Raw genomic sequence first — 26,708 nt, forward strand, 5'->3', positions numbered from 1 at the left:
GAGGTAAAAGCTATTATAGATTCAGAGGTCGGCTGTTTACTGGAGACATGTCAAAGTTCAATAGGAACCTGATCCAAAGCCCAGTGGAGTCAATGAAAAGAATCCCATTGTTTTAGGTGAGCTGTAGAGCAGGCCCTGGGCTGGGATTTGTGCTTAACTGGGGGCTGGTCCACAATACGGGGGGAAATCGATCTTAGATACCCAACTTCAGCTATCTGAATAACGTAGCTGAAGTCGAATATCTAAGATCGGATTACTCACCCGTCCTCACCGCGCGGGATCGATGTTCGCGGCTCTGCCTGTCGATTCTGCAACTCCGTTCGGGTTGATGGAGTTCCGGAATCGATATAAGCGCGCTCGGGGATCGATATATCGCGTCTAGATGAGACGCGATATATCGATCTCCGAGCAATCGATTTTAACCCGCCGATACGGCGGGTAGTCTGGACGTAGCCATAGTCAGTAACGAACCATAGGAACTTATAAATGGGTCTTTAGACTTGTTCAGCACAACAGTGCTAGTGTGGCACAATGATTCTGCTGAGCAGTGGGTCGTTTGAATTTTTAGGAATGCAAGCATGCTTTGCGCTTCATTCCCTCTTTGAACTTTCTTTTCGGAAGATGAGAACACAGCAAATGACACAATCATATGTTCAAAGCATACTCGGACCTTGTGCTGTGGCTTTTTTGTTTTTGATTTTTTCTTTTGCCAGAGTGTTCTCCCTCCCCTCTCGCCCCTTTCTTCAAGGACTACAGATGGCTGAGGATGGCACCTATTAAAGCAATTAGATCCACAGTTGTTGTTTGGCAGGCATCAGTGACACTCTCCTATCAGCATCTTAACTGAATTTGTTTCCCACACAGTTCTCATCTGCAGAAGTGTTGTCAACACTGCAGATTGGCTGTGTAGCTCTTAAAGCTGAGCAATTTACTTGCAACACATAATTTATCCACTGAAGTTAGCTTCTTTTCTGCTGAGAATATCTGTACTGGATGTCAATTTCCTCTATATGTACACGCCACTCGATTTATTATTATTTGCAATTTTTGCTTCTCTATTTGCAAATATTTAAAAATCTATAGCTTGATTGTAGGCTTCTCTAAGCAACTGTTGGCTATTCTATATACATGGTACATTGGTCAGCTGTGATTGGTCAAACAAATCCCATTGAGATTATTTCTGGAACCTTATTGGATGACTTTGCAAGCAGTTATGGCACAAATACCTATGCGTACAAATCTAAAATTCACAGATACTTGTGTCTATGTTTTTGAAATTATTTCTCCATGGCAAATTCAGGTGGATAAAACTTGGGCCCTTTGCAATTCACCTGTCTGCAGACAGTGCTGGATCACTCTGTTTTAAATGGGAGTTAAGTGATGCAACTTACCAGGCTTTGACAAGTGAATATCACTTAAGAAGCAAACACAAGCTATCTTTGGGCCTGGCTGATGGAAACGAATTTATAAATTTCAAGCAAGAATTAGCAGATGCTGAATATTCATCCACCTTCTGTCATTCTTGACCTGATGCTCCTCTCATTTGGATTGGTTTTACATCCATGTAACTCTGCTTCCTCCACATTCACTCCAGTATGAAAGGTGAAGAGCATGGCTCACTCTCATGATTTCATTGTGGCGCTTGTGATAGTCTTTTTGTTAAAGATCCAGCACCTGGAGGCATGTGATTGCCTGAGAATCTCAGCTTTCATTAAAAACAAAAAACAAAATTAAGTTTCTAAGCTTTACGGGTAAGGGACTGTCCTTTTGTTCTGTTTGTAAAGCACCTAGCACAGTAGGGTGCTGGTCTGTGGCTAGGCCTCCTAGGTGCCACTACAAGGAATAAATAAAACAACAATAATAATAATGTTAACCCTTAGGGTTGTGGAGAAAATCTTGCAAATATTATCGGTGAGAACCCTAAAGGCGCTGAAACCAGTAAGCAAATTTTTTCAAACAGTTGGCAATAGTGGGAGAATTTCATTTAAACAGCATTCGTCAGTGTTTTTATAAAGGTTGCCTATGGCTTGACATACTCTATTGTGGTAGGATCAGTGCTAAGGTGTTTTTGGGATCAAAGCCTGAGTGATGCAGGGCTGGAATTTTTGCTAATAACTCTCATGTTATTCGGGAACTGTCCCTGAGGCTGATCCTTTGGGAAGGCAATGAATGGGGGAAATCATTTAAAGGACTCTGGCATATTCAGATCAAAAGTACTTCTCTTCACCTTTGTCTTCCTCTCCGTCTACCCTCCCCCTAAGATCATCATGCTGTAAGAAGCATTTCCAAGGAAGTGTCATTTTGATGAAGACTGTATTAGGCTGTAGCTGCGAATCTATGTACCCACCCAGCTTTTAATTAGAAAGCCAGGACCCCGTTCCCATTTCCAACCTTAACACTTGTGTGCAATTAAAATAAAATAAATAAACACAAAGCAAAAGTTTTTGCTCCCATCATGAACATTCCATTCAAATGGCATTTCTCTGTTGCTGTGTTCCTGGAAGTTACAACGCTGAAGCCCAGAGCTGAGCAACGCCTGCTGCCCTCTTGTTAACGTATATTCTAGGAGAGATTTACCAACCCCAGACTCTGCTCTGCATTCGGTGAAAGCTTTTCCAGTGACCCTTGTGAGGGGGCCTAAGATTTCTCCAGCTGCAAGCTGTCCAGGTTATCTCTATCAGCTGAGTTTTTACTTCATTTGAACCTGGAACAGAGGAGCCCCACAGGCAAAGCAAACTGCCAAACGGATCTGGATTGTGGAGCCCAGCATCTGAATCCTGCTCCAGCTCAGTATTTAAAGATCCTCCCCTTGAAATGGAATTTCAGTTCTCAGGAGCACATGAAGGCTGTGTTGTTTTTTCTCACATCTCCAGGGGTAACAGATTAAATATGAGAAACTTTCTGCTGAGCTTGATGAGTGTCAAACGCTCACAGGTTTTGTCCGGAATTGTAACAAATGCTGATAACATTCATTGGCTAGTGGCAGAAGAGGACAAGCAACAACAAAAGGAGCCTTTTACCTGAATTGCTATTTGGAAACTGGCAGCGTTGGAGTACCTATGAGTGCCTTAGAAAGCAAGTCGCTGCAGATAGGGAATGCAGATACAATATATAGAGAAGAACCCTGCCTTGCTTTAGTATTGACATTAGAATTCATTTATTTCATTCTCAAGTATCTGAACAAAGCTTTGAAATCAAGAGCTACTCTGGGAAGTGACAAACAGGATGCAGGTGCTGCTACAAATCCTGCCTGCATTGCTTAAAGGAACACTTAAGAAAAATTGTTTTACAATTGAGGTGCCAGTGAAAAACATGTTATTATGGGGACACTTTCCATTTAATACATGTAGGCAACATGCGCCCTGGCAAAATGCTCACATAGAAATCACTGAACTGCATTTCAAACGACCCTGTGTGCCCTTATTTATGTTACCTCTCCTCACTAGCATTTTTCAAAGCAGCTTTTACACTGAAATAAACAATGCCCCAGTTGGCTCTGGTAGGCAGCTGTGGCTTTCAAACTTCTGCCTACGGAATTTAGACTCTCAGGCTTCTACAAATACACAAAAAATTACCAAGTGTTAGAATTTATGCACACGCTTCCTCCAGAAACACACATACACAGCGTGTCGCATCCACGTTTTGCCCAAGGAAGACTGTGACACATTTTGTTTTGATCTTTGTCAAATCAAATTTGCTAGATTTTGGATTCAGTCCGAATGATCGAAGCCACTTGCATTGCACAATTGTACAGAAAAGCAGGTGTCTGAAGATAAACATCTCTGTTAATGAGCCTACAGCAAGGCAGAGTGAATGAAAACAAAGTCTCCCAGACAGAGGCGCTTGCACCTTCTCTCCCATTTTTTGATTTAGTGCTGCAGAAAAGACTCTTATGGGTGTGCTAATGAAGAAGGGGCTGAGAGAAGGGAGGGAGCAGCAGGTTTCTTACCTCTACTGTTGGCATACAGGATCACCAGCGCGACCACTGCACAGGTCATGAGCAGCAGCAGGACAGACAGACCGATGGTCACAAAGCTCCAGGATTTCTTCCCAGATTTTGTCGATTTTTCCACAATATCCATTTGACTTTCTGATTTCCCCATTATTGTAACTCTGAAACAGGAGGGGTGAAGAAGGATCAGAAATTAATAGCACCAGGCAACTTACCAAGTTGGCAAAATCCATGACTGCTCAGGCACGAGGGGACACAGAACAGCACCACAGGGAAGGGCAGGGAGGGAAATCAAACACTTAATGATTACATGTACTTATCCATTTGGTTGTCCACAGATTTCCCAACTTCATTCTCCATCTCCAGCGCCTACAGAACTGACTGTGCTCAGTGTGTGCTGGTAGGGGGCTTCCCTCCACAGCCCCAGTTCTTCTGGTGGGGCAGTGTCCTAAGAAGCCCTCTCTGGGAGGTGTAAGAAGAGTCTCATGATCAATTTGGTAACTCCCTTGCCCCCAAAGGGGAAGGTGAGTGAGAGACTTGTCCCTCCACCCCTTCGACCAGTGTCTTGCTGCTCTCAGGACCTTCTCAAAGAACTTTTCCCAGGGGGAGTCAGGTAGCGCTGCTAGGCTCTGCTAAAAGAAGCTGAATCCAAAAAAGATGCCTCCAGGTGTCAGTGCCTTTGCTATGCTGGCTTTTTCCCTCGCAGAGCAGAAAGCTTTGGAATTCAAAACCACCCCAGAGTATGTGCCAGCCTGCTCCCAGATCCATTCCCAAACTTCTGAGCTCAGCCGTGTGCTGCTCCGAGCTTCCAGCAAATGATCTTGAGCAGCAGGGAGAGGAGGGTTTGCGTTGCAGAGAAAGATTGAAGGCTGTGCACTGAACAGTGCGTGCAAGCAGCCAGAGATACAGTGTCTGCTGCAGACTCTGCTAAGTTTCTTCTTGCTTTCTAGGGATCTGCTTGCCTTTTTCTCTGCTACTGGGTTTATTTATATACTGAAGCATAGTGCTGGAACTAGGAGTGCTGTGGGGGCTGCCGCATCCCCTGGCTTGAAGTGGTTTCCATTATACACAGGGTTTAGAGTTTGATTCAACAGCTTTCAGCACCCCCACTATACAAATTGTTCCAGCTCCCCTGTACTAAGTGCAGAGAATTCCTCACTTATGCTGCCTTTTGAAGGATCAAGGGGTGGCAGAGGGAGGAAGGAGGGCTAAGAAGAGAGAAGGTTGGGCATGTGGTTTCCCCTTAGTTTTTTAAATTGGCAACGATAATGTCTAGAGCTGACACTGGATCAGTGTAAATGGGGGTGGAGGGTGGTGGCGTTTTCTGTAGGCTGATTTGCTTGTGCAGGTAAGGATGCACTGTGGATCGTTGCCACGGTTAATATGATGCTAATCTTGGTATTTTTGCCCCTTTTGACCCTAGTGACTAGCCAATATTTGGGGTCTTGTCGATTGTTTCTGTTAGAGGAGAAATTGAGCATGGAGTCAGATATTGCTTTGCTGCAATCCTCTTCATTTACAAAGGATGCACAAAGTCCCATTTTCCTGAACACAGCAGGAATCAAACTGGAGGCAGTTTCCTTGTTCAGTATTTCAAGCCCCTTTTTCCAGCCAGCACTTTGCCCCCAGAAGCATTCTCTTCATCTTCTCTCAGGCCAGGGTCGTGCTACAAGTGCTTCTCTGGCTGTTCTTGGCTTCCTGCCGTCTTCCCTGATTGCTTCTGTGGTGTTTTTTAGCTGCTTCTCCGTCTCTCTTTTTCAGACAGACAGACATGCGCACACACACAACTCCACCAAATAATATCTGGCCCCCTGCGTTTATGTTCATCCCCCACTGATCTTATCCTGGCGGCCTTCGGGATATTTTTAATTGATCCTTAAGAGAAGGGGTCAATGGACATTTTGCTGGAGAGAGTCTTGGATCAGAATGATAGGATGTGACCCCCAGGCCCTAATCCTGAGTGTCTTTAACTCTTATTGGCTTCATTGGGAGTCAAGGCCCTGATCAAGTATGGTGCCGTGTAGTCATGCATGGAGCAGCTCTCACTTGAATGCAGGACATTCTCCCACAATTCTGCAGATGGAGGTTTTTTGGTCCAAGTTGTACATGGAAACATAGGGAACACTTACATTGTCTCACATTCTAAAACCACAGGGTTTTATATCCCTATCAATTTTTTTGTTAGCAATAATGATTCCAATTCTGGATATTTCTGATATCCATATAAATGTGCAATCCCATTTTGAGTTTTGTTAATTTTTTGGCCTTGGTGGCATCCAGTGGCAATGAGTTCCACAGTATGATTATGCATTGTGTGGGAAAGTGGGGTTTTTTTAAAATCCATTTTGAATTTGCCACTTTTCAGTTTCATTGAATGCCCCATATGGTTGTGTTAGGAGACAGGGAGAACAAGAACTTTTACACTATAGATGTTTCAGAGGTTTATTCTGACTAAGACTCATCCAACATAGCTACTGAGATCTTCTTAGAAAGGTTTCAGGTATTCTCAGAAAAATTTAGTCATAAAGAGCATTCTGCCTGCCTTTTCCTCTTACTGGTATGAAGCTGGGGTGCTTTCAGGGATCTTTTCCTGAATCTCTATGGTGGATGCACATGCCAGAAGGGCTGAGAAAAAGCTCCTGCCATTTCCCTACAGGCAAAATACTTTGTCTGTATCCACAATGTTGGTGAATACGAGGCAAAGGTTGTCTCAGGTCAGCAGGAACTTTAGACCTAGTAGTCAGTAGTAATGGATGGTTTGTGCTTCTGTTTACTCTGTTAATGAAATATGTAGTTATTACGGCTCCCACTCTCATTGAACGAAGTCTATAGGAATTTTGCCATTGACTTCAATGGGAGCAGGCTGGCGTGGGGCCACGACGTTGCAAGTCTATCCCAGAAATGACCTATAAAGAGATTTAGTCACCAGCTTTGTTTCAGGTGACATTTTTGCAACATTCAAGGAGAAATTCTGCAGTTTCCTGTCAACCTTCCACACTTTCCCCAGATTAAAATTCTCACAATTACTGATTGAGGTAACTTTGGGGGTCTATAAATATGACCCTTTTTTTAGAATTATCTTGTAGAAACTTGTAGCCTTTGCCACTTAGTGTGATTATCGAGTCAGATCTAAGTAGCTAAAGAGGCCATTCTTGGTCAGTCCCTGGATGGGGAACATCTACAGTACAAGCTTGCAAGTATCTTAGCGAACTACATAATGTTACCTGCCTGTTTGCAGTATTTCCTATAGAGAAATGTAGGAAATATCAAACTACCCTTACTTCTTTTCTCAAACCAATCTGGCTGTTGACTTAATGGCAACCACTGTGTGTGCTGATTCTGTCCTAAGGATGCTTTTGAAGAAAAACTTAGTTATTTTTCATTTTTGCATGTGTATTTGTATTAGTTAACCTTTGTGACAGACTCAGGCCAGTGAGATGCAGGAGTCTGGTAGAGGGCAAATATATTGGTCACTGGGTGAGTAGTTTTCTGTTCCCTGAGTGACCAATTGAGGCAGACAGGCTGATTAGAACACCTGCAGCCAATCAAGGCAGGCTAATCAGGGCACCTGGGTTTTAAAAGGAGCTCTCTACAGTCAGATGGGGAGGAGCCAAGGAGAGGAAGTGCGTGTGAGGAGCTGGGAGCAAGAGACACAAGGAGCTGATACTGAGAGGCTGTGCTGCTGGAGGACTAAGGAGTACAAGTGTTATCAGACACCAGGAGGAAGGTCCTGTGGTGAGGATAAAGAAGGTGTTTGGAGGAGGCCTTGGGGAAGTAGCCCAGGGAGTTGTAGCTGTCACACAGCTGTTACAAGAGGCACTATAGACAGCTGCAAATGCATAGGGCCCTGGGCTGGAACCCGGAGTAGAGGGTGGGCCCGGGTTCCCCCCAAACCTCCCAACTCCTGATCAGACACAGGAGGGGATCCAGACTGTGGGGGGAGATCACTGAGGTGAGCAAAGCTGCCAATAAGTGCAGGACAGGACCCACCAAGGTAGAGGAGGAACTTTGTCACACTTTGTTAAGGTTCATTGCATGACAAAACAAATGTTGAGGGTTATTTAAATTAGGGCTGTAATAAAAAACCCAATATATTCATGAAAAGTATGCATATAAAATTTGTGGATGACACTGAGCTCGGAATGGTTGCAAGCACAAGGATAGGATTAGAATTCAAAATGACCTTGACAAATTAGAGAATTGGTCTGAGATCAACAAAATCAAATATAATAAGACAAGTGCAAAGTACTTCACTTAGGAAGGAAAAATCAAATGCACAACTACAAAATGGGCAGTACCTGGCTAGGTGGTCCTACTGCTGAAAAGCATCCAGGGGTCAGAGTGGATCACAAATGGAATACGAGTGAAGAATGTGATAAGATTGCAAAAAAACCAAAACTTAATATCATTCTGGGGTGAATTAACAGCATTTTGTATGTAGGTCATGGGAAGTAGTTGTCCCGCTCTAGTTGCTTTGGTGAAGCCTCAGCTGCAACCCTGCATCCAGTTCTGGGCACCAGGTTAGGAAAGATGTGGATAGATTGGAGAGCGTCCAGAGGACAGCACCACAAATGAAGGGGTTAGGAAGCCTGACCTATGAGGACAGGTTAAAGAAACTGGGCATGTTTAGTCTTGAGAGAAGAAGACTGGAGGATGGGAGGCTGGATAACAGTCTCCAAATCTGTTAAGTACTGTTATAAAGAGGATGGGGATCAGTTGTTCTCCATGGCTACTGGGAGTAGGACAAGAAATAATGGGTTTAATTTCAGCAAGGGAGATTTAGGAAAAACTTTCTAACTCTAAGGATAGTTTATGCTCTGGAACAGGCTTCCCAGCGAGGTCATGGAATGCCTATCAGTAGAGAACAGGCTGGACAAACCTCTGTCAGGGATGGCCCAGGTTTACTTGGTCCTGTCTCAGTGCAGGGGGCCGGAGCTGATGACCTCTCGAGGTCCCTTCCAGCCTGACATTTCCCAGAGTCTGTGAAAGCTCTATGGCAAATGAGTAAACAACCCACCAAACACGCTTTCTGCGGACACAGACATTTGAACAGAACAGTATGCAGAGAACAGGTAAGAACCACAGATGGGATAGAGCTAAAATATACCCAATAAATGAGTCATCATTCTTAATTCATCAGCGAAAGAATCTGTAATTTGACTGGAGCAATTACAGATAATACAGGCAGCAAATGGCTAAAATGATATTAATGATCCTTAAGAAGACTCTGTACTTTTAGATTCAAGCTGGTTTATGAGAAGAAATTCAGTAGGAATGAAAACAAAAATATGATTTTTCCCCACTGCTTTACACATCTATGGACAAATTCTCCCCTGCACACGGGCACACAGAACTATGGTTAATCAATGGCAGTTGGAGCATATATCCGAGAGCAAGATTAGGCTCTTAATATATATATTGTGTGAGAGAACTTACATATATGTATCTTCAATAGCTCTACACACACACACACACATATATATTTATTTGAGACTTGCACTAGTAAGAACAGATTTTATTATGGTTATTTGCACCTTTTGATTAGGACAGACTATAGCTCAGTTTGCCTTAGGAGTCTGACTTGATGACAGCGATGAGGTTAATCAAGGAAGACTTAATTAACAGGTACAGAGGTGTCAATATGGTGCACATATGATGTGCCCTGATTTTGATTTAAGACAGCCTATCTCTTGATTTTTATTAGCTGTTTCTATTCATGATGGGGAATCTGATAACCAAGATATTCAATTGTTTTCTTTAAAAAAGAGAGACAGAGAGAGAGCAAGCATTCTTTTTCTTCTGTATCAGGAGAGGGCTCAGAAACTGTAAAGGACAATTCTGCAGAATCATTAATTCTGTTGATCTTGAGCAACATCTGTGTGGTCATTAGCACAGGGTAATCAGTCATTCTGACAGTTTTCCAACAGGGCCATGATGTCCCTGTTCTGTTCATTGCTTCTGAAGGAAAGGACTTATTTTTGTTTCTGGCAATGTGTTGATATCACCAAGCGGCCTTTATGGTAAAGAGGATATCATGATGCAGCAAGTAGCATTCTCCCATTTTTACAGATGGGGAAACTGAGGCACAGAGACCTGATGCAACTTGCCCAAGGTTACAGAGAAGGTCACTGGTGGAGCCTATACTAGAACTCTGGTCGTCTGACTCCTAGTCTAGTTCACTAGAGTGCTGTATAAAGTAAATAATAGTGGTGATCAGCACCACAGAAATGCCATGTGTGCACAATAGCTAGCTCGACACCCCACCGCCAAGCACTAGCAGATGTCTGGAGTGCTAGTGGGCAGGATCAAACCTGGAACCTCTGGAGCTAAATGCATGAGCCTCTACTGCAGGGGTAGGCAACCTATGGCACGTGTGCCGAAGGCAGCACATGAGCTGATTTTCAGTGGCACTCACACTGCCTGGGTCCTGGCCACTGGTCCAGGGGGCTTTGCATTTTAATTTAATATTAAATGAAGCTTCTTAAACATTTTAAAAACCTTATTTACTTTATGTACAACAATAGTTTAGTTATATATTATAGACTTATAGAAAGAAGCCTTCTAAAAACATTCAAATGTTTTACTGGCATGCGAAACTGTAAATTAGAGTGAATAAATGAAGACTCGGCACACCAATTCTGAAAGGTTGCCAACCCCTGCTCTACTGCATGAGCTAAAAGCCACATGCCCCTTAGTGAAGGCTGTAGCAGACTTATTAATTTCTATGTGGTCTCGGTGCCACTACATGGGACAGAGCACCACACCCAGCACAAGGCAATGGTTAGGTCTTATCTGGATTGCACACAAATTCTGGGTTTTACCAGAAATGCCGACTTCAATTTCCCTCGGGGTGTGCAACCCCTGCTCCGCTCCAGACCCTGTCCCCACTACACTCCTTCCCCCAAGGCCCCACACCTGCCCCGCCTCATCCTGCCCCTGCCCCATTCTGCCTCCTACCCCAGCATGGCCCTCACTCCACTTCTTCCTGCTCCCACTCTTCCCCCTCCCCCCGCACTTCCTGCCCACTGCTGAACAGCTGATCCTCAGTGGGTGGGAGGTGCTGGGGAGTGGGGGAGGAGCTGATTGGTGGGGCCCATAGGCAGGTGGAAGGCGCGGGGGGAAGGGGAATGAGCTGATTGGTGGGGCCCATAGGCAGGTGGGAGGCGCGGGGGGGAGGAGCTGATTGGTGGGGCTCGCCAGTGGGTGCTGAGCACCCATTATTTTTTCCTGTGGGTGCTCCAGTTCCAGAGCACCCATGGAGTCGGCACCTGTGGGATTTCCACTGGCTTTTGGCACAGGGTTGAATTTCACTTTCAGTGCTCTGCACGGATAGCGGCCGTGTAAGCCTCTCCCTCACTGTGCTGTACCAAATGCCCTCAGCCCTGCTGCTCCCTATGGAATGCTAAGGGGCAAACAGCTACTACTTTCAAAGTTTAAAACCCAGCTTCCTAAAGCTAGCAGATGGGGCATAGCATTGACACATTTCAGACATCATCTATCTGGTGTGGAGCAGGTGTTGTCTTTTGTGTCTTTGGAAACAGTGGCTCCGTCCCTGTAAGCCAGACCGAGTCCGCAAAGTAACTGATCCGCATTCAGAGAAACCGTGAGACAGAGAAAACTGAATACCTCCCATTTCCAGTGTCTTGTGCCCCGGCTGTCCTCGGTGAGCTCGAGGAGCTGGTGGAAGGGTGACGTTAGAACTCTGAACTCTTCAGCGACAGCCCTTAGAGTGATGTGTGAATGGATCAGCTCTTGGCTGGGCTGCTGGTTTGTTCAGCACTGGAGCAGAATGGAGGTGGTGAGACCCTTGGCAGAGCTCTGGGGCTATTTTTCTAATGTTAGCAACCCCTGGCATATCATGGCACACATCTCATCGCTGGATACTGTGAAGACGTGGAGATGCTCCGATAGGCGCTGGGTTTGACACGTCTCCCTGTGGCATTGAACAGTCAGCAAAAAGCCTTGGGCATTGTGATGCAGTCTGTGAGGCTTCTGTGCAGTCACTCATCTATCACACCAGATTCTGAGATCTGCCTTTGTTATCTTGTCCCCGTTTCCTGCTGTTCTGGGCAATAGCAGCAGGGAAAGAGGCTTCCTCTCCTGCTGTCTCTGGCTTGTTGGTACTGGTGAGTAAATCTCCATGCACCTCAGTGAAACACATCAAGTAAGATGAATGAGGCACAAAAGTCCTCTCCTCGCTCATGGTAACTGGGTTTGGCCATCTTGGTAATGGGCAAATTCAGGCAATGGGTGAAGATCCTGGCAAGCGCACTACTGATTGGAGAGCAACCTGCACCCAAAGTAGCCCTAAACTGGATCCGGACCTGCAAGCAAACTACCCGGCTGCCTCTTATCCCAATGACGGGCTGAACAAATACCTGGATGGGAATGTCCGACTCCTGGTTCCTGAATACTTGCGATGGCACTAGTGGAGCTGTTATGTAACCTGGCAGTCTCCTTACTGCTGGGTTAGTGCACACAGGCAGAGTCCCCAGAAGAACGATGCACGCAGCCAGGAACCACATCTATTTATTACTGGAAGAGTGTACAGTGGCAGTTGTCTCCCTGGTGCTAGTGTTGCAGTTATCAGTCAGTTTCTCTCTCTCTCTCTCCCTTCCCCAGACACACCCCTCAGCATCCCACTAACTCTGGCATCCATTGCTCATAAAAATCCTTTGCAGACCAAAGCCCTTTCTTGTTAGAATGCAGCAAATGAGGGGTATTATCAAAAAAGCTCTCATGATCGGTACCCAGACCCTCACTCCCCCTTGCCTCTTACCTACCTTTCCTTGCTTCCCTCTAATTTACTCAGTTTAGACAGGTACTATTTAGCAAGATCCAGATTCTTTTGCTCTTAGTCGCTTTACTCCACTTTCTCAACAAAGACGTCCAATGCACTGGGAATCTGCAAGACTTTAATGGGATGTCTTGTGGAGTACAATGCTACTTACCATGCGCCAGGGTATTGGAATCTGCAAAGTCCTCAAATTAAACATATAGAAATGAAATAAAGTTTTATCTTTCTTCTTTTTAAGCCCTTCCTTCAATAAAGGCCAACACAGTGATACATGATCCCATGTCCATTTTGACCTGTGAGGTTTTAATGATCGACCTGTACCTTGAGCCCAGGGTGGGGGTCCATGTAAGAATTTAAATGAATAAATTGACATGCAAAGCATATTCTTATGTTATCTTGCATCAGAGTTTTGCTTTTCATTATGTATTTCTGCTTCCACTGCTTTTGATTTTATCATTGAGTGACACAAAGTATTATGCTTTAGGACTAGTCAGGTCCAGGCCTTTATTGAAGGACGGGCTTAAAAAGGTCTGGGTACCGATCATGAGAGCTTTTTTGATAATACCCCTCACACTAGTGGAGTGGCACTTAGCATGTGTCAAGTCTTCATTCTTTCCTTTAAAGCCACTGCTGTTCAGCACATACAGTCTGGCAACTGCATCAACCCCAATCCAGGTAGAAATATTTAACAAGAAACATATCTGAAACCGTCTGGACGGGAAATATTTGCATTTTCTGCTTTTATTGCTGATTAGAAAGGACAACGTGTCAGAAGATGTGAAAACCTATCCGAAACAGATGATTTAAAAATGATTCTGTTAAATGCACAGTTGCATTTGGTGCAATAAAAGCTACAAATCTGCAAGGCTAGATATTTCAGTTATGACTTGGGTCCCTTTGCATCAACAGCACAAATGTTGATGTATTCTGTCTATTTGCATCTGAACTATTGTGAAAAGGGAAGCTCAGTAACATCAGCTGAGCAACGATCTATCTAATGAACATCTAAAAGTGATATATTTACTACCCACAGACATTGGTTTTGCTTAGGAATAGAAATGGCAGATAATATTCCAAAAGTGTCTAATGTTAGTACATTTCATGTTTAGAATCCCAGTGCTGTTTAGTACCCTCAGCTCTACCTACCTATTTTCTGAAATATAGAACAAATGTTTATATTTAAGCAACTATACTCAGAATGGATCTTCTGTACACTAACCTGCATCCATATTGATGGTAAGGACTGGCTGGAATGCAGAAGAAAGCATGAAGCTGTACTGTAATGTTAGAAGAAGTACCATGATAATGAGGAACCCAGTAACACTAAAACTGGGAAACTCCAACGCAATATTTTGATTTCTACTTCTTGACTCATTGTCTAGGAAATGCAGTGCTATAAAGAATGACTCACAGTGCGCATAATAACAGGTTTGCCTTTGAGCAGCAATATAACTTAACAAGACTTAACTGGCACTTTTAAAAATCTTGCTCAAAGATTCCCCCAGGTAGCCAGTTGGCTACCAGATGCGTGTAGTGTAAGTGAACCCAAGCAGACACATTTTCCAAACCAGAACAGAATCAGGAAAACCTCCAAGCTCAGATGCTGCCTTGCAAGTCTTCTTCATATTGAGATAATTGATCTCTTGCAAATCATTAGAACAAAAACTTCAGGCACTTGCAATGTTAGATGTATAATGCATGCTATTATTTTTTGCCATTCATTTCCAAATGCGTGCAGTCTGAATAAGTAGAACTAAGAAACAGGTGAAATGAGAAGTTTTCTTACCTCTGTCTTGTGAAGATTGTTTTTCTCAGCTGCAGAAAGCTGGTAGTGACTGTGGTTTCTGAGCTGTAATTGGGATGTTTTACATTTTCTGGCAGTGGGAAAGGAAAGCCTATTATCAGCACTGATCTCTTCAACAAGCTTGTCTCAAGAAATGGTTTTACAAAGTACGGAGGCAACTTCTCCCTCCCTCTTTCCCTCATGTACATTCACTCTCACACACAGGTGGCTTAGAATGCCCAATGAATTAAATGCTCTGCTAGGTGATTACAGAACATTAGAATGAAAATTTAACTCTTTCTGCTGTATTGGAAACCACTCCATTTTGTATGTCGGAGGGGAAAAGACTTAAAGTACTGTAATTTATGGGACATGTCTGCCAGTCAATGTCAAAGCTGATTTTTCAGCATTTACAGATGTCTGTCCTATAATGATAGTTTTTAAGAAAGCTATAATTCATAATGATATATTTAATCTCTTCCCAACATCTTTTCATATATCTAGTCCAGAAAGAATTCTGCTCCATACAGGGAATGTCTTGTGTTTTCCATCCATTTAATTACAATACACAGTGATGCATATAAAATACATTTGTGATGGTGCAAAGTTCTTAAATTAAATATATAGAAATGAAATAAAGTATAAATATATTTTACAAAGTATGATCACGTGTGCATCTTGTTTTAATTTGGTTTTGTTAAGTTTATACGCGTATGAACCAGTATGTATTCCCACACAGTTCATATCACTAAAAAGATACACACTGAGATGTACTATGTAGATAGCTTTACATTTTGGCAAATGACTATTATTGCCGTCACTTTGTAGTGATTGCAGATGCCCAAGTTATAAAATAGTTTCCAATATTGTGCTGGTCCTGGGGACCATGTAGGTGTCTCTGGCCCCTCGTTCAATGCTCAAGTCCTTTAAGATTGAGGGGACTGAGTTATGGGAGTAGGCTGAATAGCATTCCCCACCAAATGGGTAGGAAATAGCTCTCAAACCAGTAAAGATGTTCAAACTGGTAGAAAGCCTGTGAGTGCAACCTTAGTAAGGTTATATGGAGTTATGTATATTTTCTCTAAAGCACATGTGCATTTTGTTTAATTAATCACAGAAGATGCATGCAGACACCCATACTTGGGTATGGCGGTACTTTACTCAGCAAGAAGTCCTATGAGTTTTAATGAGGCTGTTCAAGGAGTGAGGTCCTGGTTCATCAAAGCAGGTAAGCACAGGCTTAAGTTTGTGTGTCCTTTAGTCTATCCCTCTTCAGCAAAGCACTTAGGGCCCAATTCCAGGAAGTGTTCACAGCTAGGATTGCACTTAAGCACAGGCTTAAAGTGCTTACGTGTTTTGCTCTATCAATGCCTAAAGTATTAATGAATGTGAGAAAAGATATCAAAATCTGGCACAGAGCAAGTATCTTAAAAATGTTTATTTCTCCTGCATTTTGTACACTGTTATATTTTACAGTGCAGCAAATCCGATGGCTGAATGGCCAGACTGATGTTCTTCATAGCTGCTCCTGCACTTCTTGATACCATGCCTTTGAAGTAATAGCATCCACACCTCCTCATAGCTACTGGGTCCACAATGGTCCAGAAATAATTTTAAATACTTTTCATGCTGCATGTGGTGGTCAGCTGCAAAAGGCTAGGAAATTGGTAGAGCAGGAATGACACCAGGGCAGCAACTAATCACATCAGGGTCGGCTTTAGGAAGTGTGGGGCCCAATTTGAACAGTTTCAGTGGGGCCCCAGCAGGGATGACTTAAAAAAAAATGTAAAAAAACATGTGGGGCTTGTACTCACACGGCAGTGCTTCCAGTTTTCAGCGGCACTTCGGCGGCAGGTCCTTCACTCACTCCAGGTCTTTGGTGGCACTTCGGTGGTGGGTCCTTCAGTGCCGCCGAAGACCCAGAGCAAGTGAAGGACCTGCCACCGAAGTGCTGCTGAAGACCCGGAGCACCGCCAGGTGAGTAAAAATTAAAAAGACACCTCTAGCCAGAGAAGGGATTCTCACTGGGCGTGGGGCCCTCTTAATCGCAGGGCCCGATTCTGGGGAATTGGTGGAATAGGCCTAAAGCCGGCCCTGAATCACATCTTTTGTATTTGTCATCAGTCAGTGTCTAGATTGTCCAGCCATCTCACCGCTGCATCATTGAGGGTAGCAATGTGCTGCAGTTCACCCTCCAATCTTCTAATGATGCGTCCTTCCACCACGTGCTTGACCATCTGCATTGCTGCCCATAGTCACGCTATGAAGATTGGGCTACTCCACATTTCAGCATTGTGGCAGCCACTCCGGCCGTTCCAGTGAGCAGCTGGCTAAGCCTAGTCCAGGATCTGCATCCCAGGTTGCAAACAGGTGGGTGCCTTCTCGTGGCATCCTCTGTGAGTAGAGGAAAGTGACACGAAAGCAGACAAAATGTGGAAAAATGCAGGTTACATCAACTTAGCCACTGTCAACAAACAACACACAAACGCTGCACCCGTTGGAAAAATGGTCAACAATGAATTTTACCTGACCACTTTGGTGTAACTAGTATTAATCAGTATGGCATAACTTGTTCTTGTGGCAAGGAATTCACTGGTCTGATGTTCTTTAACTTTCTATGATACTTCCCTTGTTTCTACATTAAAAGACTAATTTCCAAGCAGTGCTGAATACAGTTGGGAGGGAAATGGTTTTCCTGTCCTACAAGAGTTTGCAAAATTTTTCTGGTTCTGAAATGGGAAGAAAAGTCAAAATCTCAGAAAATATTTGCAAATTTATAATCCAAATATTTTCGGATTCAGGTTAAAATTGAAATATTTCGTTTTGTTTATTTTGAATTGTTTTGCCTTAATTTTGCCCTTTTAATTTTTTAAACTTTTTTTAGTGTAAATCAACTGAAATTTCTACAAGAAAAGTCATTTTCAACTGAAAAACAGAATTTTGTTTTGAAAATATCAATGGGGCATTTTGACTATTGCAGAAGTTTTTTAGTAAATGTGATTTTTGAACCAGGAGATTCTTCAAAACCAAACTTTACCTGCAAACAGTTTTGATTTTGATGAATTCACATTTTCCAATGAAAAAAATTGTTAGAAAATCCCCAACCAGATTTAGTGCTGAGTATCCGTAACTCCTATTGAAGTCATTGAGAAGTGCAGGTGTTCAACCCCTTGTGTTAGTACCACTACATAGTTGGGCTACAGCCATATTTGCACACAACAAAACAAGTGTTGATGTAGCAGTGGACAAATTCCCCAGCAGAGGAGATTGGGGATCATAGAATCATAGAAATGTCAGGCTGGAAGGGACCTCAGGAGGTCCCTGTGCTGAGGCAGGCCAAATAAATCTAGACCAACCCTGCCAGGTGTTTGTCCAAACTGTTTTTTTAAAAACTTGCAATGATGGCGGAGATTCTACAACCTCCCTTGGAAGGCTGTTCCTGATCTTAACTACCTTGGAGTGAGAATTTTTTTCCTAAATCTCCCTTGCTGCAGATCAGTCCCATTACTTCTCGTTCTACCTTCAGTGGGCATGTAGAACTGGTCACAGTGCTCTTTCCACATTTTGTCTACTTTCATATTTAAACACTGTTACCCAATCCCCTTCTCCATCTTCTTTCTCATGAGTAACCATGGTTAGTTATTTAACTTAGCCTCAGAGGGCAGGTTTTCTAAACCTTCTATCATTTCTGGTGCTCTCCTCTGAACACTCTCCAATTTACCCACATCTTTCCGAAAGCGCAGTGCCCAGAATTGGACACAAGGCTGCAGCTGAGGCCTCATGAGTGCCGACTAGAGCGGGACAATCACCTCCCGTGACTTAAATACAACACACCTGTTAATTCAGCCCAGAATGACCTTAGTCTTTTTTGCAACCTTATCATACTGACTCATATTCAATTTGTGAACCATAATGACCCCCAGATGCTTTCCCACAGCACTCTCATTTAGTCAGTTTTTCCCCTTTTTGTAATTGTGCATTTGATTTTTCGTTTCTAAGGGCATTACAGATGAGAATACTGAGGCAAGATCCTGCAGGGAATCAGAGTTTAAATCAGATTTTAAGGCCAGGAGGAGCCATTAAGTTCATCTAGTCTGACTTTCTGCACAACACAGATCATAAAATCTCTCACAGTGATTTTTGCATCAAGCCCAGTGCCTCTGCTTGAGCTAGTACGGAAGTTTTAGCCAGACTTACAGTCTGGATTTAAAGACTTCAAGTGATGGAGAATCCCCCTCATTCTGAGGCAAGTTGTTCCATTGAACAACCTTCACCGTTAAACGTTTTGGACCTTATTTCTAGTATTAATTTATATAGCTGCTTTGTCCAGCCACTCAATGTATTTTGCATTTTTCTGCTTGTTTAAAGATCCTTGTACTATCAGAAATCTTCTTGCCATGCTTGTATTTGCATTCAAGGAACGTCACAATCAGTCCTATTGATCATCTGTCATTCTCTCTTGAGCTGTTGCTACTGACCTCTGATCATTCCAGGATTCCACTATCCATCACCATCTTGTTACATTTACAACCAAACGCCAGTGTGTTTTCTCTCATGCTGCCCTTCACACTTGGGAGGAGCTCCCGAGAAACCTCCCAGAATCAATGCATTGGCCTCCTTCAAATCCTTCCTCAATACTCCCCTCTGTCATGATGCCTACAAAAAAATTAAGAGTGGTTAGTTATAAATCATAGATTATTAGGGTTGGAAGGGACTCAGAAGATCATCTAGTCTAACTCCCTGCTCAAAGCAGGGCCAATCCTCAAATGGCCCCCTCAAGGATTGAAGGTTTAGGAGGCCAATGCTCAAATCATTGAGCTATCCCTTCCCCCCATGTGTTGAGACTGCTGCCCATCATGCTGGCCAATATTGTCTCATTGTTTTCTCATACTCCCGTCTGTCTGCCTGTATCCACCTGTTGTCTCTTGTTTTATACTTAGATTGTAATTTCTGTGGGCAGGGAACTTTTTTTGTTCTGTGTTTGTACAGCACCTAGCACAATGGGGTCCCATGATGAGGCGCTATGGTAATATAAATAAGAATTGTGTGTAACTTTCTTCAGGTGAATAGTCCCATTGACTCTTGTATATAAGTGTGTGCAGGTCTGAGGCCTGAGTTGTCCTACTTTCATATTTAAACACTGAGTTTGGTCTCAGTACTTTTGTGTACTGGGTTACAATAACAATAGTGCTATCCACTCAGGAATTCCTAGCTCCCAGTCTTGTACTCAGACCACTAGATTCTACCTCTCTTGATCGTGGGCGATTAGTGTGCAGTTTTCTAGTGTAATTAACACTAATGCTTAGGCTTTGTCTACATTAGAACTTTTGTCAGCAAAACTTTCGTTGGTTGGGGTGTGAAAAAAAGCACCTCTGACTGATATAACTTTCATTGACATAAGTGCTGGTGTGGACTGTGCTATGTCGGTGGGAGAACTTGTCTCTTTCACCACCAGAAATTGGTCCAATAAAAGATATTACCCCTCTCACCTGGTCGCTCACAAATCTTTTGGTCTCTTGTGAACTGTAGAGGGTCAGTTCCCTGGCATTTCCCTCCGCATCGCTACTTGATGTGTGTTTATACTGCAGTTCATCAGCGAGGTTTATTAGGAGGCTTAATTGGATTCCATTAGCATACATTTAAGCCAGTCCAAAGCAGCTGAGAATGCAATCAATTAAAGCATTCAAACTCATTAATGATGTGGACACAGGATAATTTTGGTAGCTGGCTAATTACTCCCCTCGTTATGTAGAATTCACTGCCCAAGAATGACAAGAAGATGCATGAAAAGAAAAGAAATATCAGTGCAAAAATACACATTGTAACCCCCTCAACAAGGCAGCAAAGAAACAAGTGGTGATGTAAGAAAGCTTAATTTGCTGTTAAAACTTGGTAACATAAGAACTAACCCTGCACTTTTGCCCAAAACGCAGCTGGAACCCAAATATAGTCTTAACTTCATAAGATTTTAATGTCATTTTTAGAACAGATATGGAGTATAGTAATAGAAGTCCAGAGTGTTTGAATGATGCATAATATCAGATGTCAGAGACTTCTGTACATTCAAAGATATTTCAGGAGGAGCGGCTCTTCTGAAGAATGTCCCCAGACCTTTTTCATGCAAGTGATGGCTTGACTCATCTGGTTCAAATGTTGCCCCCTAGCTCACTGCAGACCAGCTGCGCAGAACTTCCCAGCTAAGCAATTCATCGATATAAGTACAAGTGCGCTGGGGGCAGTGTCGATGTGATAAGAGAATGTCCCAAGGGGCACAACAAAACACACAGCAGTAATGGAAAAGGGTCATTAACCGTCTTCTGCGCGTGCTTTGCTTCACACAACACTGGCTCTCACTTTCCATTGCTGGATTTTCCACTTAGTTTTGGGGCAGGTCTACTGGAGCAGGTCAGGATTGGGGCCAGTAATCCTATTCTCACATTCCGCACTTTCTATTCCCTTTACATGCTTTGGGGCAATTCCTATGCTAGTTTATCCCCTCTGCACCTCTACTGCCTTCCTGGGCATCACATGTGGCGCGTATGACCACAGAATCTGTAGGCTCGACAGGTCCATTGCAGTATGCTTTCAGGAGCCATGACCAAAACCTTTTACCTGTGGCTGCTCAAAGATAAGCCAGGCCATTTTAAGGACCCAGTCCTGCACTGACCTTTGGAGCAGATCCCTCATGTTTAGCTTCTCCTGGTCCAAAGGTGAAGGTGTGGGGGCGATACATGACCACCAAGACTCATAGGGAGAGGAACTCCAAAATGATGGATTCAGGAGACTTACAGTATAGTGGGATCCCTTCCTTTTGTGTAAATAGCTCTTTAATTTTTGATGATAAAAATGAAGGTGCACTAAATTCATGTGGCGCCTCAGTCATTTTGGGACTAAAGGCAGGTATATTTATCCAATAAGGTACGTGAGAAGAATGGGACCCTGAGCATTGATGGTGCCCCACTGGGGCTTGCAGGATCAGGCCTTATTTACCAACCTACCTTCAGGCACCCATGTTTGAAAATGTTGGTCTATGTAAATAAATAAATAGAAAGTCAATGGTAGAGTCATGCGTTGAACCCAAGTCTTCTGACTCCCAGCAACGTGCTCCTACCGCTAGCCAACGTTGCTGTCAGGACTTTCCAAGTTGCCAGGCTGTTTCAGTCAGCTGTGTAGTCATGCATTTGTCTTGTGCCCTCACAGTAGACTGGCTGTCAAGTAAACAACTGGTCATGTGCATGGGGTTCCAGTGATGTCCAGCAAGGGTGATCACTGGGGTATGCAATGTGTCTGTGATGCAAATACAGTACTGCAGTGTTGGGGAGGGGGAGCTGTATGGCCTCCCACAATAATAAAAACAAAGCTCATTTATGGAAATTACAGCAGGAGTAGGATTGGAGGGGAAGATCCTTTCTGTTCCAGTAGGCTGCTTTTTGAGGTTGGAGTGCTGTGCATTTTATATAACAAGCCATTCTATTTAAGATGTAGCTGAGTAAAGGCTTAGTGAACCAGCAGATTCCAGCATGGACTGGTTTAGGGGAAATGTGATTAAAAAACCGAGACTCCAAAGGCAGACTGTAATGCCAATGATAATTTCATGTAACGCGTTACATTAATAAGGACAGTGGCTCCTCAGAACCTTGGCAAATTGGAAATTTCTTGATGCAGAAGCGATGCAGTGATAATTCAGTTAATATTGCCTGGGGAGATGGTAGTAAAACAAATGGGTTTTAGATTAGCTGTCATTAAGCAAAACAGCTGTCTTCAAGTGTCAAATACTGTCCTGACTTTTCCCCCATGCAAAACCCGATGTCAGGGAATGACTGCAAAGGCTTTGCAGGTGTGTGAGCCAGGGCAAAATTTTGCCCGGTGATCTGCATCTGAAAAGCACAGTGGATCACAGTGAAAGTCAGGGCAGCCGCTTCACTGGGAATGTATCAGTTTCCAGCATGTGCCAGATGAAAAGCTTATGCTGGCTGATATTCATTTCTGGTTCTGTAGGTACCTGGCAGTGCAGAAGCGAGAGCAAGTGAAAAATAATGGAGGAGAAGACTTGACAGGAACCCCCTCATCACACCATTTTTTTAAGCTCAAAGAAGTTTAGCGTTTGGCCCTGGTTAAGTTATAGGCAAAGGCTCTGGCTGAATATTGAATCCAAACCAGCTAACCATCTTTGCTTCCTGGGCTGCAATACTTAAGGTCAGGAACCTGTATCTATTCCACTGTATTTGGGCTATCACTGTTTGCAGCTGCTTTCTCCTTTACATTCTTATGAAAAGCAGGGAATAAATACTTCCTACAGCTAGGCTGCCAAGTGCTCCTGTTTCACAGAGACATTTCAAGTCATTATTTTGACGCTTTCCGTCATTATCCATTACCTGGTGACAATGCAGGGCCAGGTGTCCTCTTCTTTTCAGCTTGGTTCCTTTTCGATGACTGCAATTGCTACATCTTCACCGGCTTATCACTGAGGCTGCATAATAGCATTAAGGGAGCCGAGGCAATAAAACAGGGAGGAGTAGAAGGTAGACTCTTGTCTGCAGCTACAGTTAAATATAGACACTGATTCTGTAGACAGCCTTTTGGGTAAATGCAGCTTTAAGGTGGATTGAGAGTTAACTGGTGTTCATCAACTCTACAAGGACCAGATTCTCTTCTTGGTTTCACTAGTGTAAATCCAGATAATTGAAGATATGTCAAGTGCAGTAGCCCTGGATTTACTCCAGTGTGAGATGGGATATGACCTAAAGGATTTAGAACGGGAGACCTATCAGAGAGTTCAGAGGGCGGCATTACAGCCACCTAATGACATCTTCCTTGTGTTGCTCCTGGTCCCAGCCATACACAGGGGAGGAATTGGCACAGATGTCTCTTTTTATCAATACCTTTGAGAATCACAGCTCTTCCTTAAGGGAACACACAGAACCAACCTGCCACGCATTTTCCATCCAGGTGTTTGAGGAGAAGCAGAAATTATTTCCTATTAGAAAATACTATAGGTGGAAAATAATTCAGTAGGGTAGCTGCAGGCCTGATGTGGGATATCTGGGTGAGCCTTGAAGTGAGAAGAGGATATTTCATGCTCAGTGCTACTGTAGGGCCATTCCTGGTGCATAAGGACTGCTGGCTGGGTGATGAGATTGGAAGGAAATAAGGACAAATTCTTGTTCCCCAGAGAGAGCATCCGAAGACTCTGTTTTGGACTGCACATGGAGACCCAGAGAAAACCTCAAAACAGAGGGCTCCATGCATAAGCTACGCGGCCCTCCTCTGTCTTCCTCCAACTATAAATGCAGAGTGGCCCTACCTGAGCACACATCCCTGCATGTGTCTGCTCTGTTGCTGTTCCATTCTCCAAGTGCTCTGGGGATAGATTGTGCAACCCTTACACCTGGTGGGGGGAGTGCTCCCTCTGAAGCCAATACAAATCTTCCATGGCACCAATGGGAATTGCAGTGTGCCCCATGGACTCATCACCGTGCCTAAGAAGGGCTGCTCCAATGAAGGCCAATGGAGACCAGATTCTCAACACAGACTTTCTCCCATCAGGTTGAACTGAAAAAGAGATTTTTAAACAAATATATATTAGTAAATCCAATTCTAGTGGCAAATACCTAATAGCGGAACGGAGACAGGGTGTGTGTGTGTGTGTGTGTGTGTGTGTGTGTGTGTGTGTATGTGCACCAGAACCATGGACTGCGGAGTCGCTGGAATGAAGAGGGTCACAGCTGACTTGCTTGCTCGCCCGAGTTCCAGGAATTGGGGAATTAAAGTGGGTCATGATGAGTGTGAAATTCCAGTAAGCATGTAAAATGTGATGACGTTGCTAATCAAGCCCTCTCACTGCAACTAATATAAAAGTTCTATTTGATATTCTAATAAATTACTTGGGAAAAAGAGACCGTAGCAGAGGAATAAAGAACAAATCAAAAGCCGGGGTGCAGGCAGAGATAAGAGTTTTGATCACAATAGTTCAATGGGTTTGGAAAGAGGGGAGAGGAGATAAAAGAAACAAATAAAATTGCTGAGAAGATTGGTTTAGACCCGCTGAGAGAAGCAGTCATTAATCTGGACCATGACTAATAGAATAAGAAGTTCTTACATGACTTTATAGTGCTTGAAGAAGTGGGAGCTATAGGGACCTGAAGACAAATTCTCCCTGGAAGTAGCTGCATAGCAGGCAATGGAGTTACAGCAGGGTTGAATTTGGCCCCTTTGTTTAAAGGAACACTCCAGGGTAATAGGAAAGTTCTTCTAATCATGGCACCTAATTACAAAGAAGAGTAAATTGTTAACAACAAACAAAGCTAGTCTCCTAGAAAGAGGCAATGTGGTGCCTTGAACCCAGGAGACCTGGGTTCTATTCTTGGCCGTGCCTGCTGGGTGACACTGAGCAAGTCACTTCCCCTCTGACTGTTTTCTCTTCCCCCCTTTGTCTCTCTCATCTAGATAGGGCTTGATCCTGCACTCTTAATGTCAATGTCAAAACTTCCATGGTGCAGGACCAGACCTTCAGACAGTACGCTTCTTGGGTTAAAGGCTGTCTCTTAACACATGTTTGTACAGCATCAAGCACAATGGGGCCTCATCTCAACTGAGACCTCTCTACATGCTACCAGGATACTGATAATTAAAGGAAGGAAGCTACAATCTTGGGTAATTACTGCAATCCCCTTCATAAATATTAAACGAATATGCTTTGACTGTGTGTGCATCCCTTTTATGCTGTATATATTACCCCTTTTGAGCCAAGATCACAGCCAAAGTTTGAGGCCCTGTAGGTTGCTTCCATTAGAAGGAGAAATCGATGATGGAGCCAGCCATTTCCTTTGTTGCAATCTTGTTTATTTATAAAGATTATACGTGAAGTCCTGTTTCCCTGAACATAGGAGGAACGAAGCAGCAGGAGACAGTTCCTTTCTTTGTAGTTCCAAGTTTGCCTTGCCAGTGGCTTGTGTGCAATGAGTTGGTGAGTCTTAGCCTTGTTTCTAGTGGGCCACTTGCCCGCATCCTGTTACAATTGCTACTCATTATCCCCTTTCTGGGCACTCTCACAGTATTGTCATCCCAAAAAGTACCCAAATCATGAGTTGTGCTTCAAAAAAATTCATGAGAAAGGCTTAAAATCATGAGGTTGTTTTAAATAATGCATTTTTTAAAACAGTTTTGAAACTTTTTAATAAGGCGAAGTTACAATAAAACATTGACATCTTACATCACACGTTACTTAGCTGGAATCAGGTTAATATTCAAAGAACCTGGCTAAGCTTCTGGTTTCCTATTTGCCTTCTGGCTTTTGAGCCTTTAGGCTCTGCTGAGGCCCCATTTTCATGCTTCTCAGCAGCCATGAGGATGAAATATTTACATAAAAAATGAAAGCTGAGATTCACATGGCACTGGGAGCTGGAGCTTTAAGGGAAAACACCAATTATTGTGAGGCTTGTATTAAAATTGTGAGGATTGGCAACACACTGCTCTCAGCAGAGGGACCAAGGGCTGAACGAGCTATCTAGTTCTTTCCCCCAAACACTCCGAAGAGGTGTGGAGTCCGAGTCTTATACAGGTTTTACACTGGAATTAATCCTGATTTACATCAGTGATAACAGGGAAAAAAATCTGACCTGTGGGCTCTCAGAATGAAGTTAATACAGGCTAGGGAAACTTGGATACCTGTGTATGGCTTCTGGAGAGGTCTCAAGGCCTTCATTCTTTAGGGAGGCCTATGTGGCACCTTCACCAACATTAAATTGTCTTTACAAGCAGTGAATTACAAGCAACAGGGAACATACACAGTGTGATTGGACAGCTGCCCTGCAAATGCCATGAAAGGCCTAAACTTGCTAAAGAGAGAAGTGATCGGCTGACTAACACCACTTGTTCAGCACAGAAACAGCAATTAAGAGAGGACACGGTAACAGGAAAACTGATGTCAGGAGGCTGTGATATGACTCATTAGTTCAGTGAATCCAAACAACAGCAGCAAACCAATTCCTCCCAAATAATCCCCCAAATGATATGCTGTAAACTTCTTAATGGTGGTTTTGCTGCAGAAGAAAAATCAGTATTCTCTGCAAGCCAGGCTATTCCTTTCAGCCTGCAAGTGTAGCCACCATTAGTCTAAAAAATATAATTTCATGCTTGGGAAGAAGCTGTTCTATGGCTTTTCGATGCCAATCAGG

At 43.5% G+C, this 26,708-nt stretch overlaps 1 protein-coding gene and 1 long non-coding RNA gene across 4 annotated transcripts in view; both read right to left on the minus strand.

Moving 5' to 3' along the window:
• MMEL1 (membrane metalloendopeptidase like 1) overlaps nt 1-14,554 on the minus strand; it is a 56,586-nt gene extending 42,032 nt beyond the window's left edge. The window contains exons 1-2 of one of the 3 annotated variants that reach the window (XM_030537584.1): nt 14,536-14,554; nt 3,950-4,113 (exon numbers count right to left, since the gene is read on the minus strand). In XM_030537584.1, the coding sequence (XP_030393444.1) occupies nt 3,950-4,103 (154 nt within the window). In that variant the 5' untranslated portion in view covers nt 4,104-4,113; nt 14,536-14,554. Of the gene's footprint in view, nt 1-3,949; nt 4,114-4,262; nt 5,066-14,535 lie in introns of those variants that run through there. The other 2 variants (XM_030537583.1, XM_030537582.1) reach the window with 2 other exon arrangements.
• A 2,010-nt stretch (nt 14,555-16,564) lies between these two features.
• On the minus strand, nt 16,565-23,052 carry LOC115637010. Its single transcript, XR_003997135.1, has 3 exons — nt 22,908-23,052; nt 19,011-19,188; nt 16,565-16,926 (listed from the first exon to the last, which is right to left on the minus strand). It is a non-coding gene; the product is annotated as an uncharacterized LOC115637010 (long non-coding RNA).
• Nucleotides 23,053-26,708: the final 3,656 nt, after the last annotated feature.

Source organism: Gopherus evgoodei, chromosome 18, assembly GCF_007399415.2.
Source record: "Gopherus evgoodei ecotype Sinaloan lineage chromosome 18, rGopEvg1_v1.p, whole genome shotgun sequence".
Taxonomy (NCBI): Eukaryota; Metazoa; Chordata; order Testudines; family Testudinidae; genus Gopherus; species Gopherus evgoodei.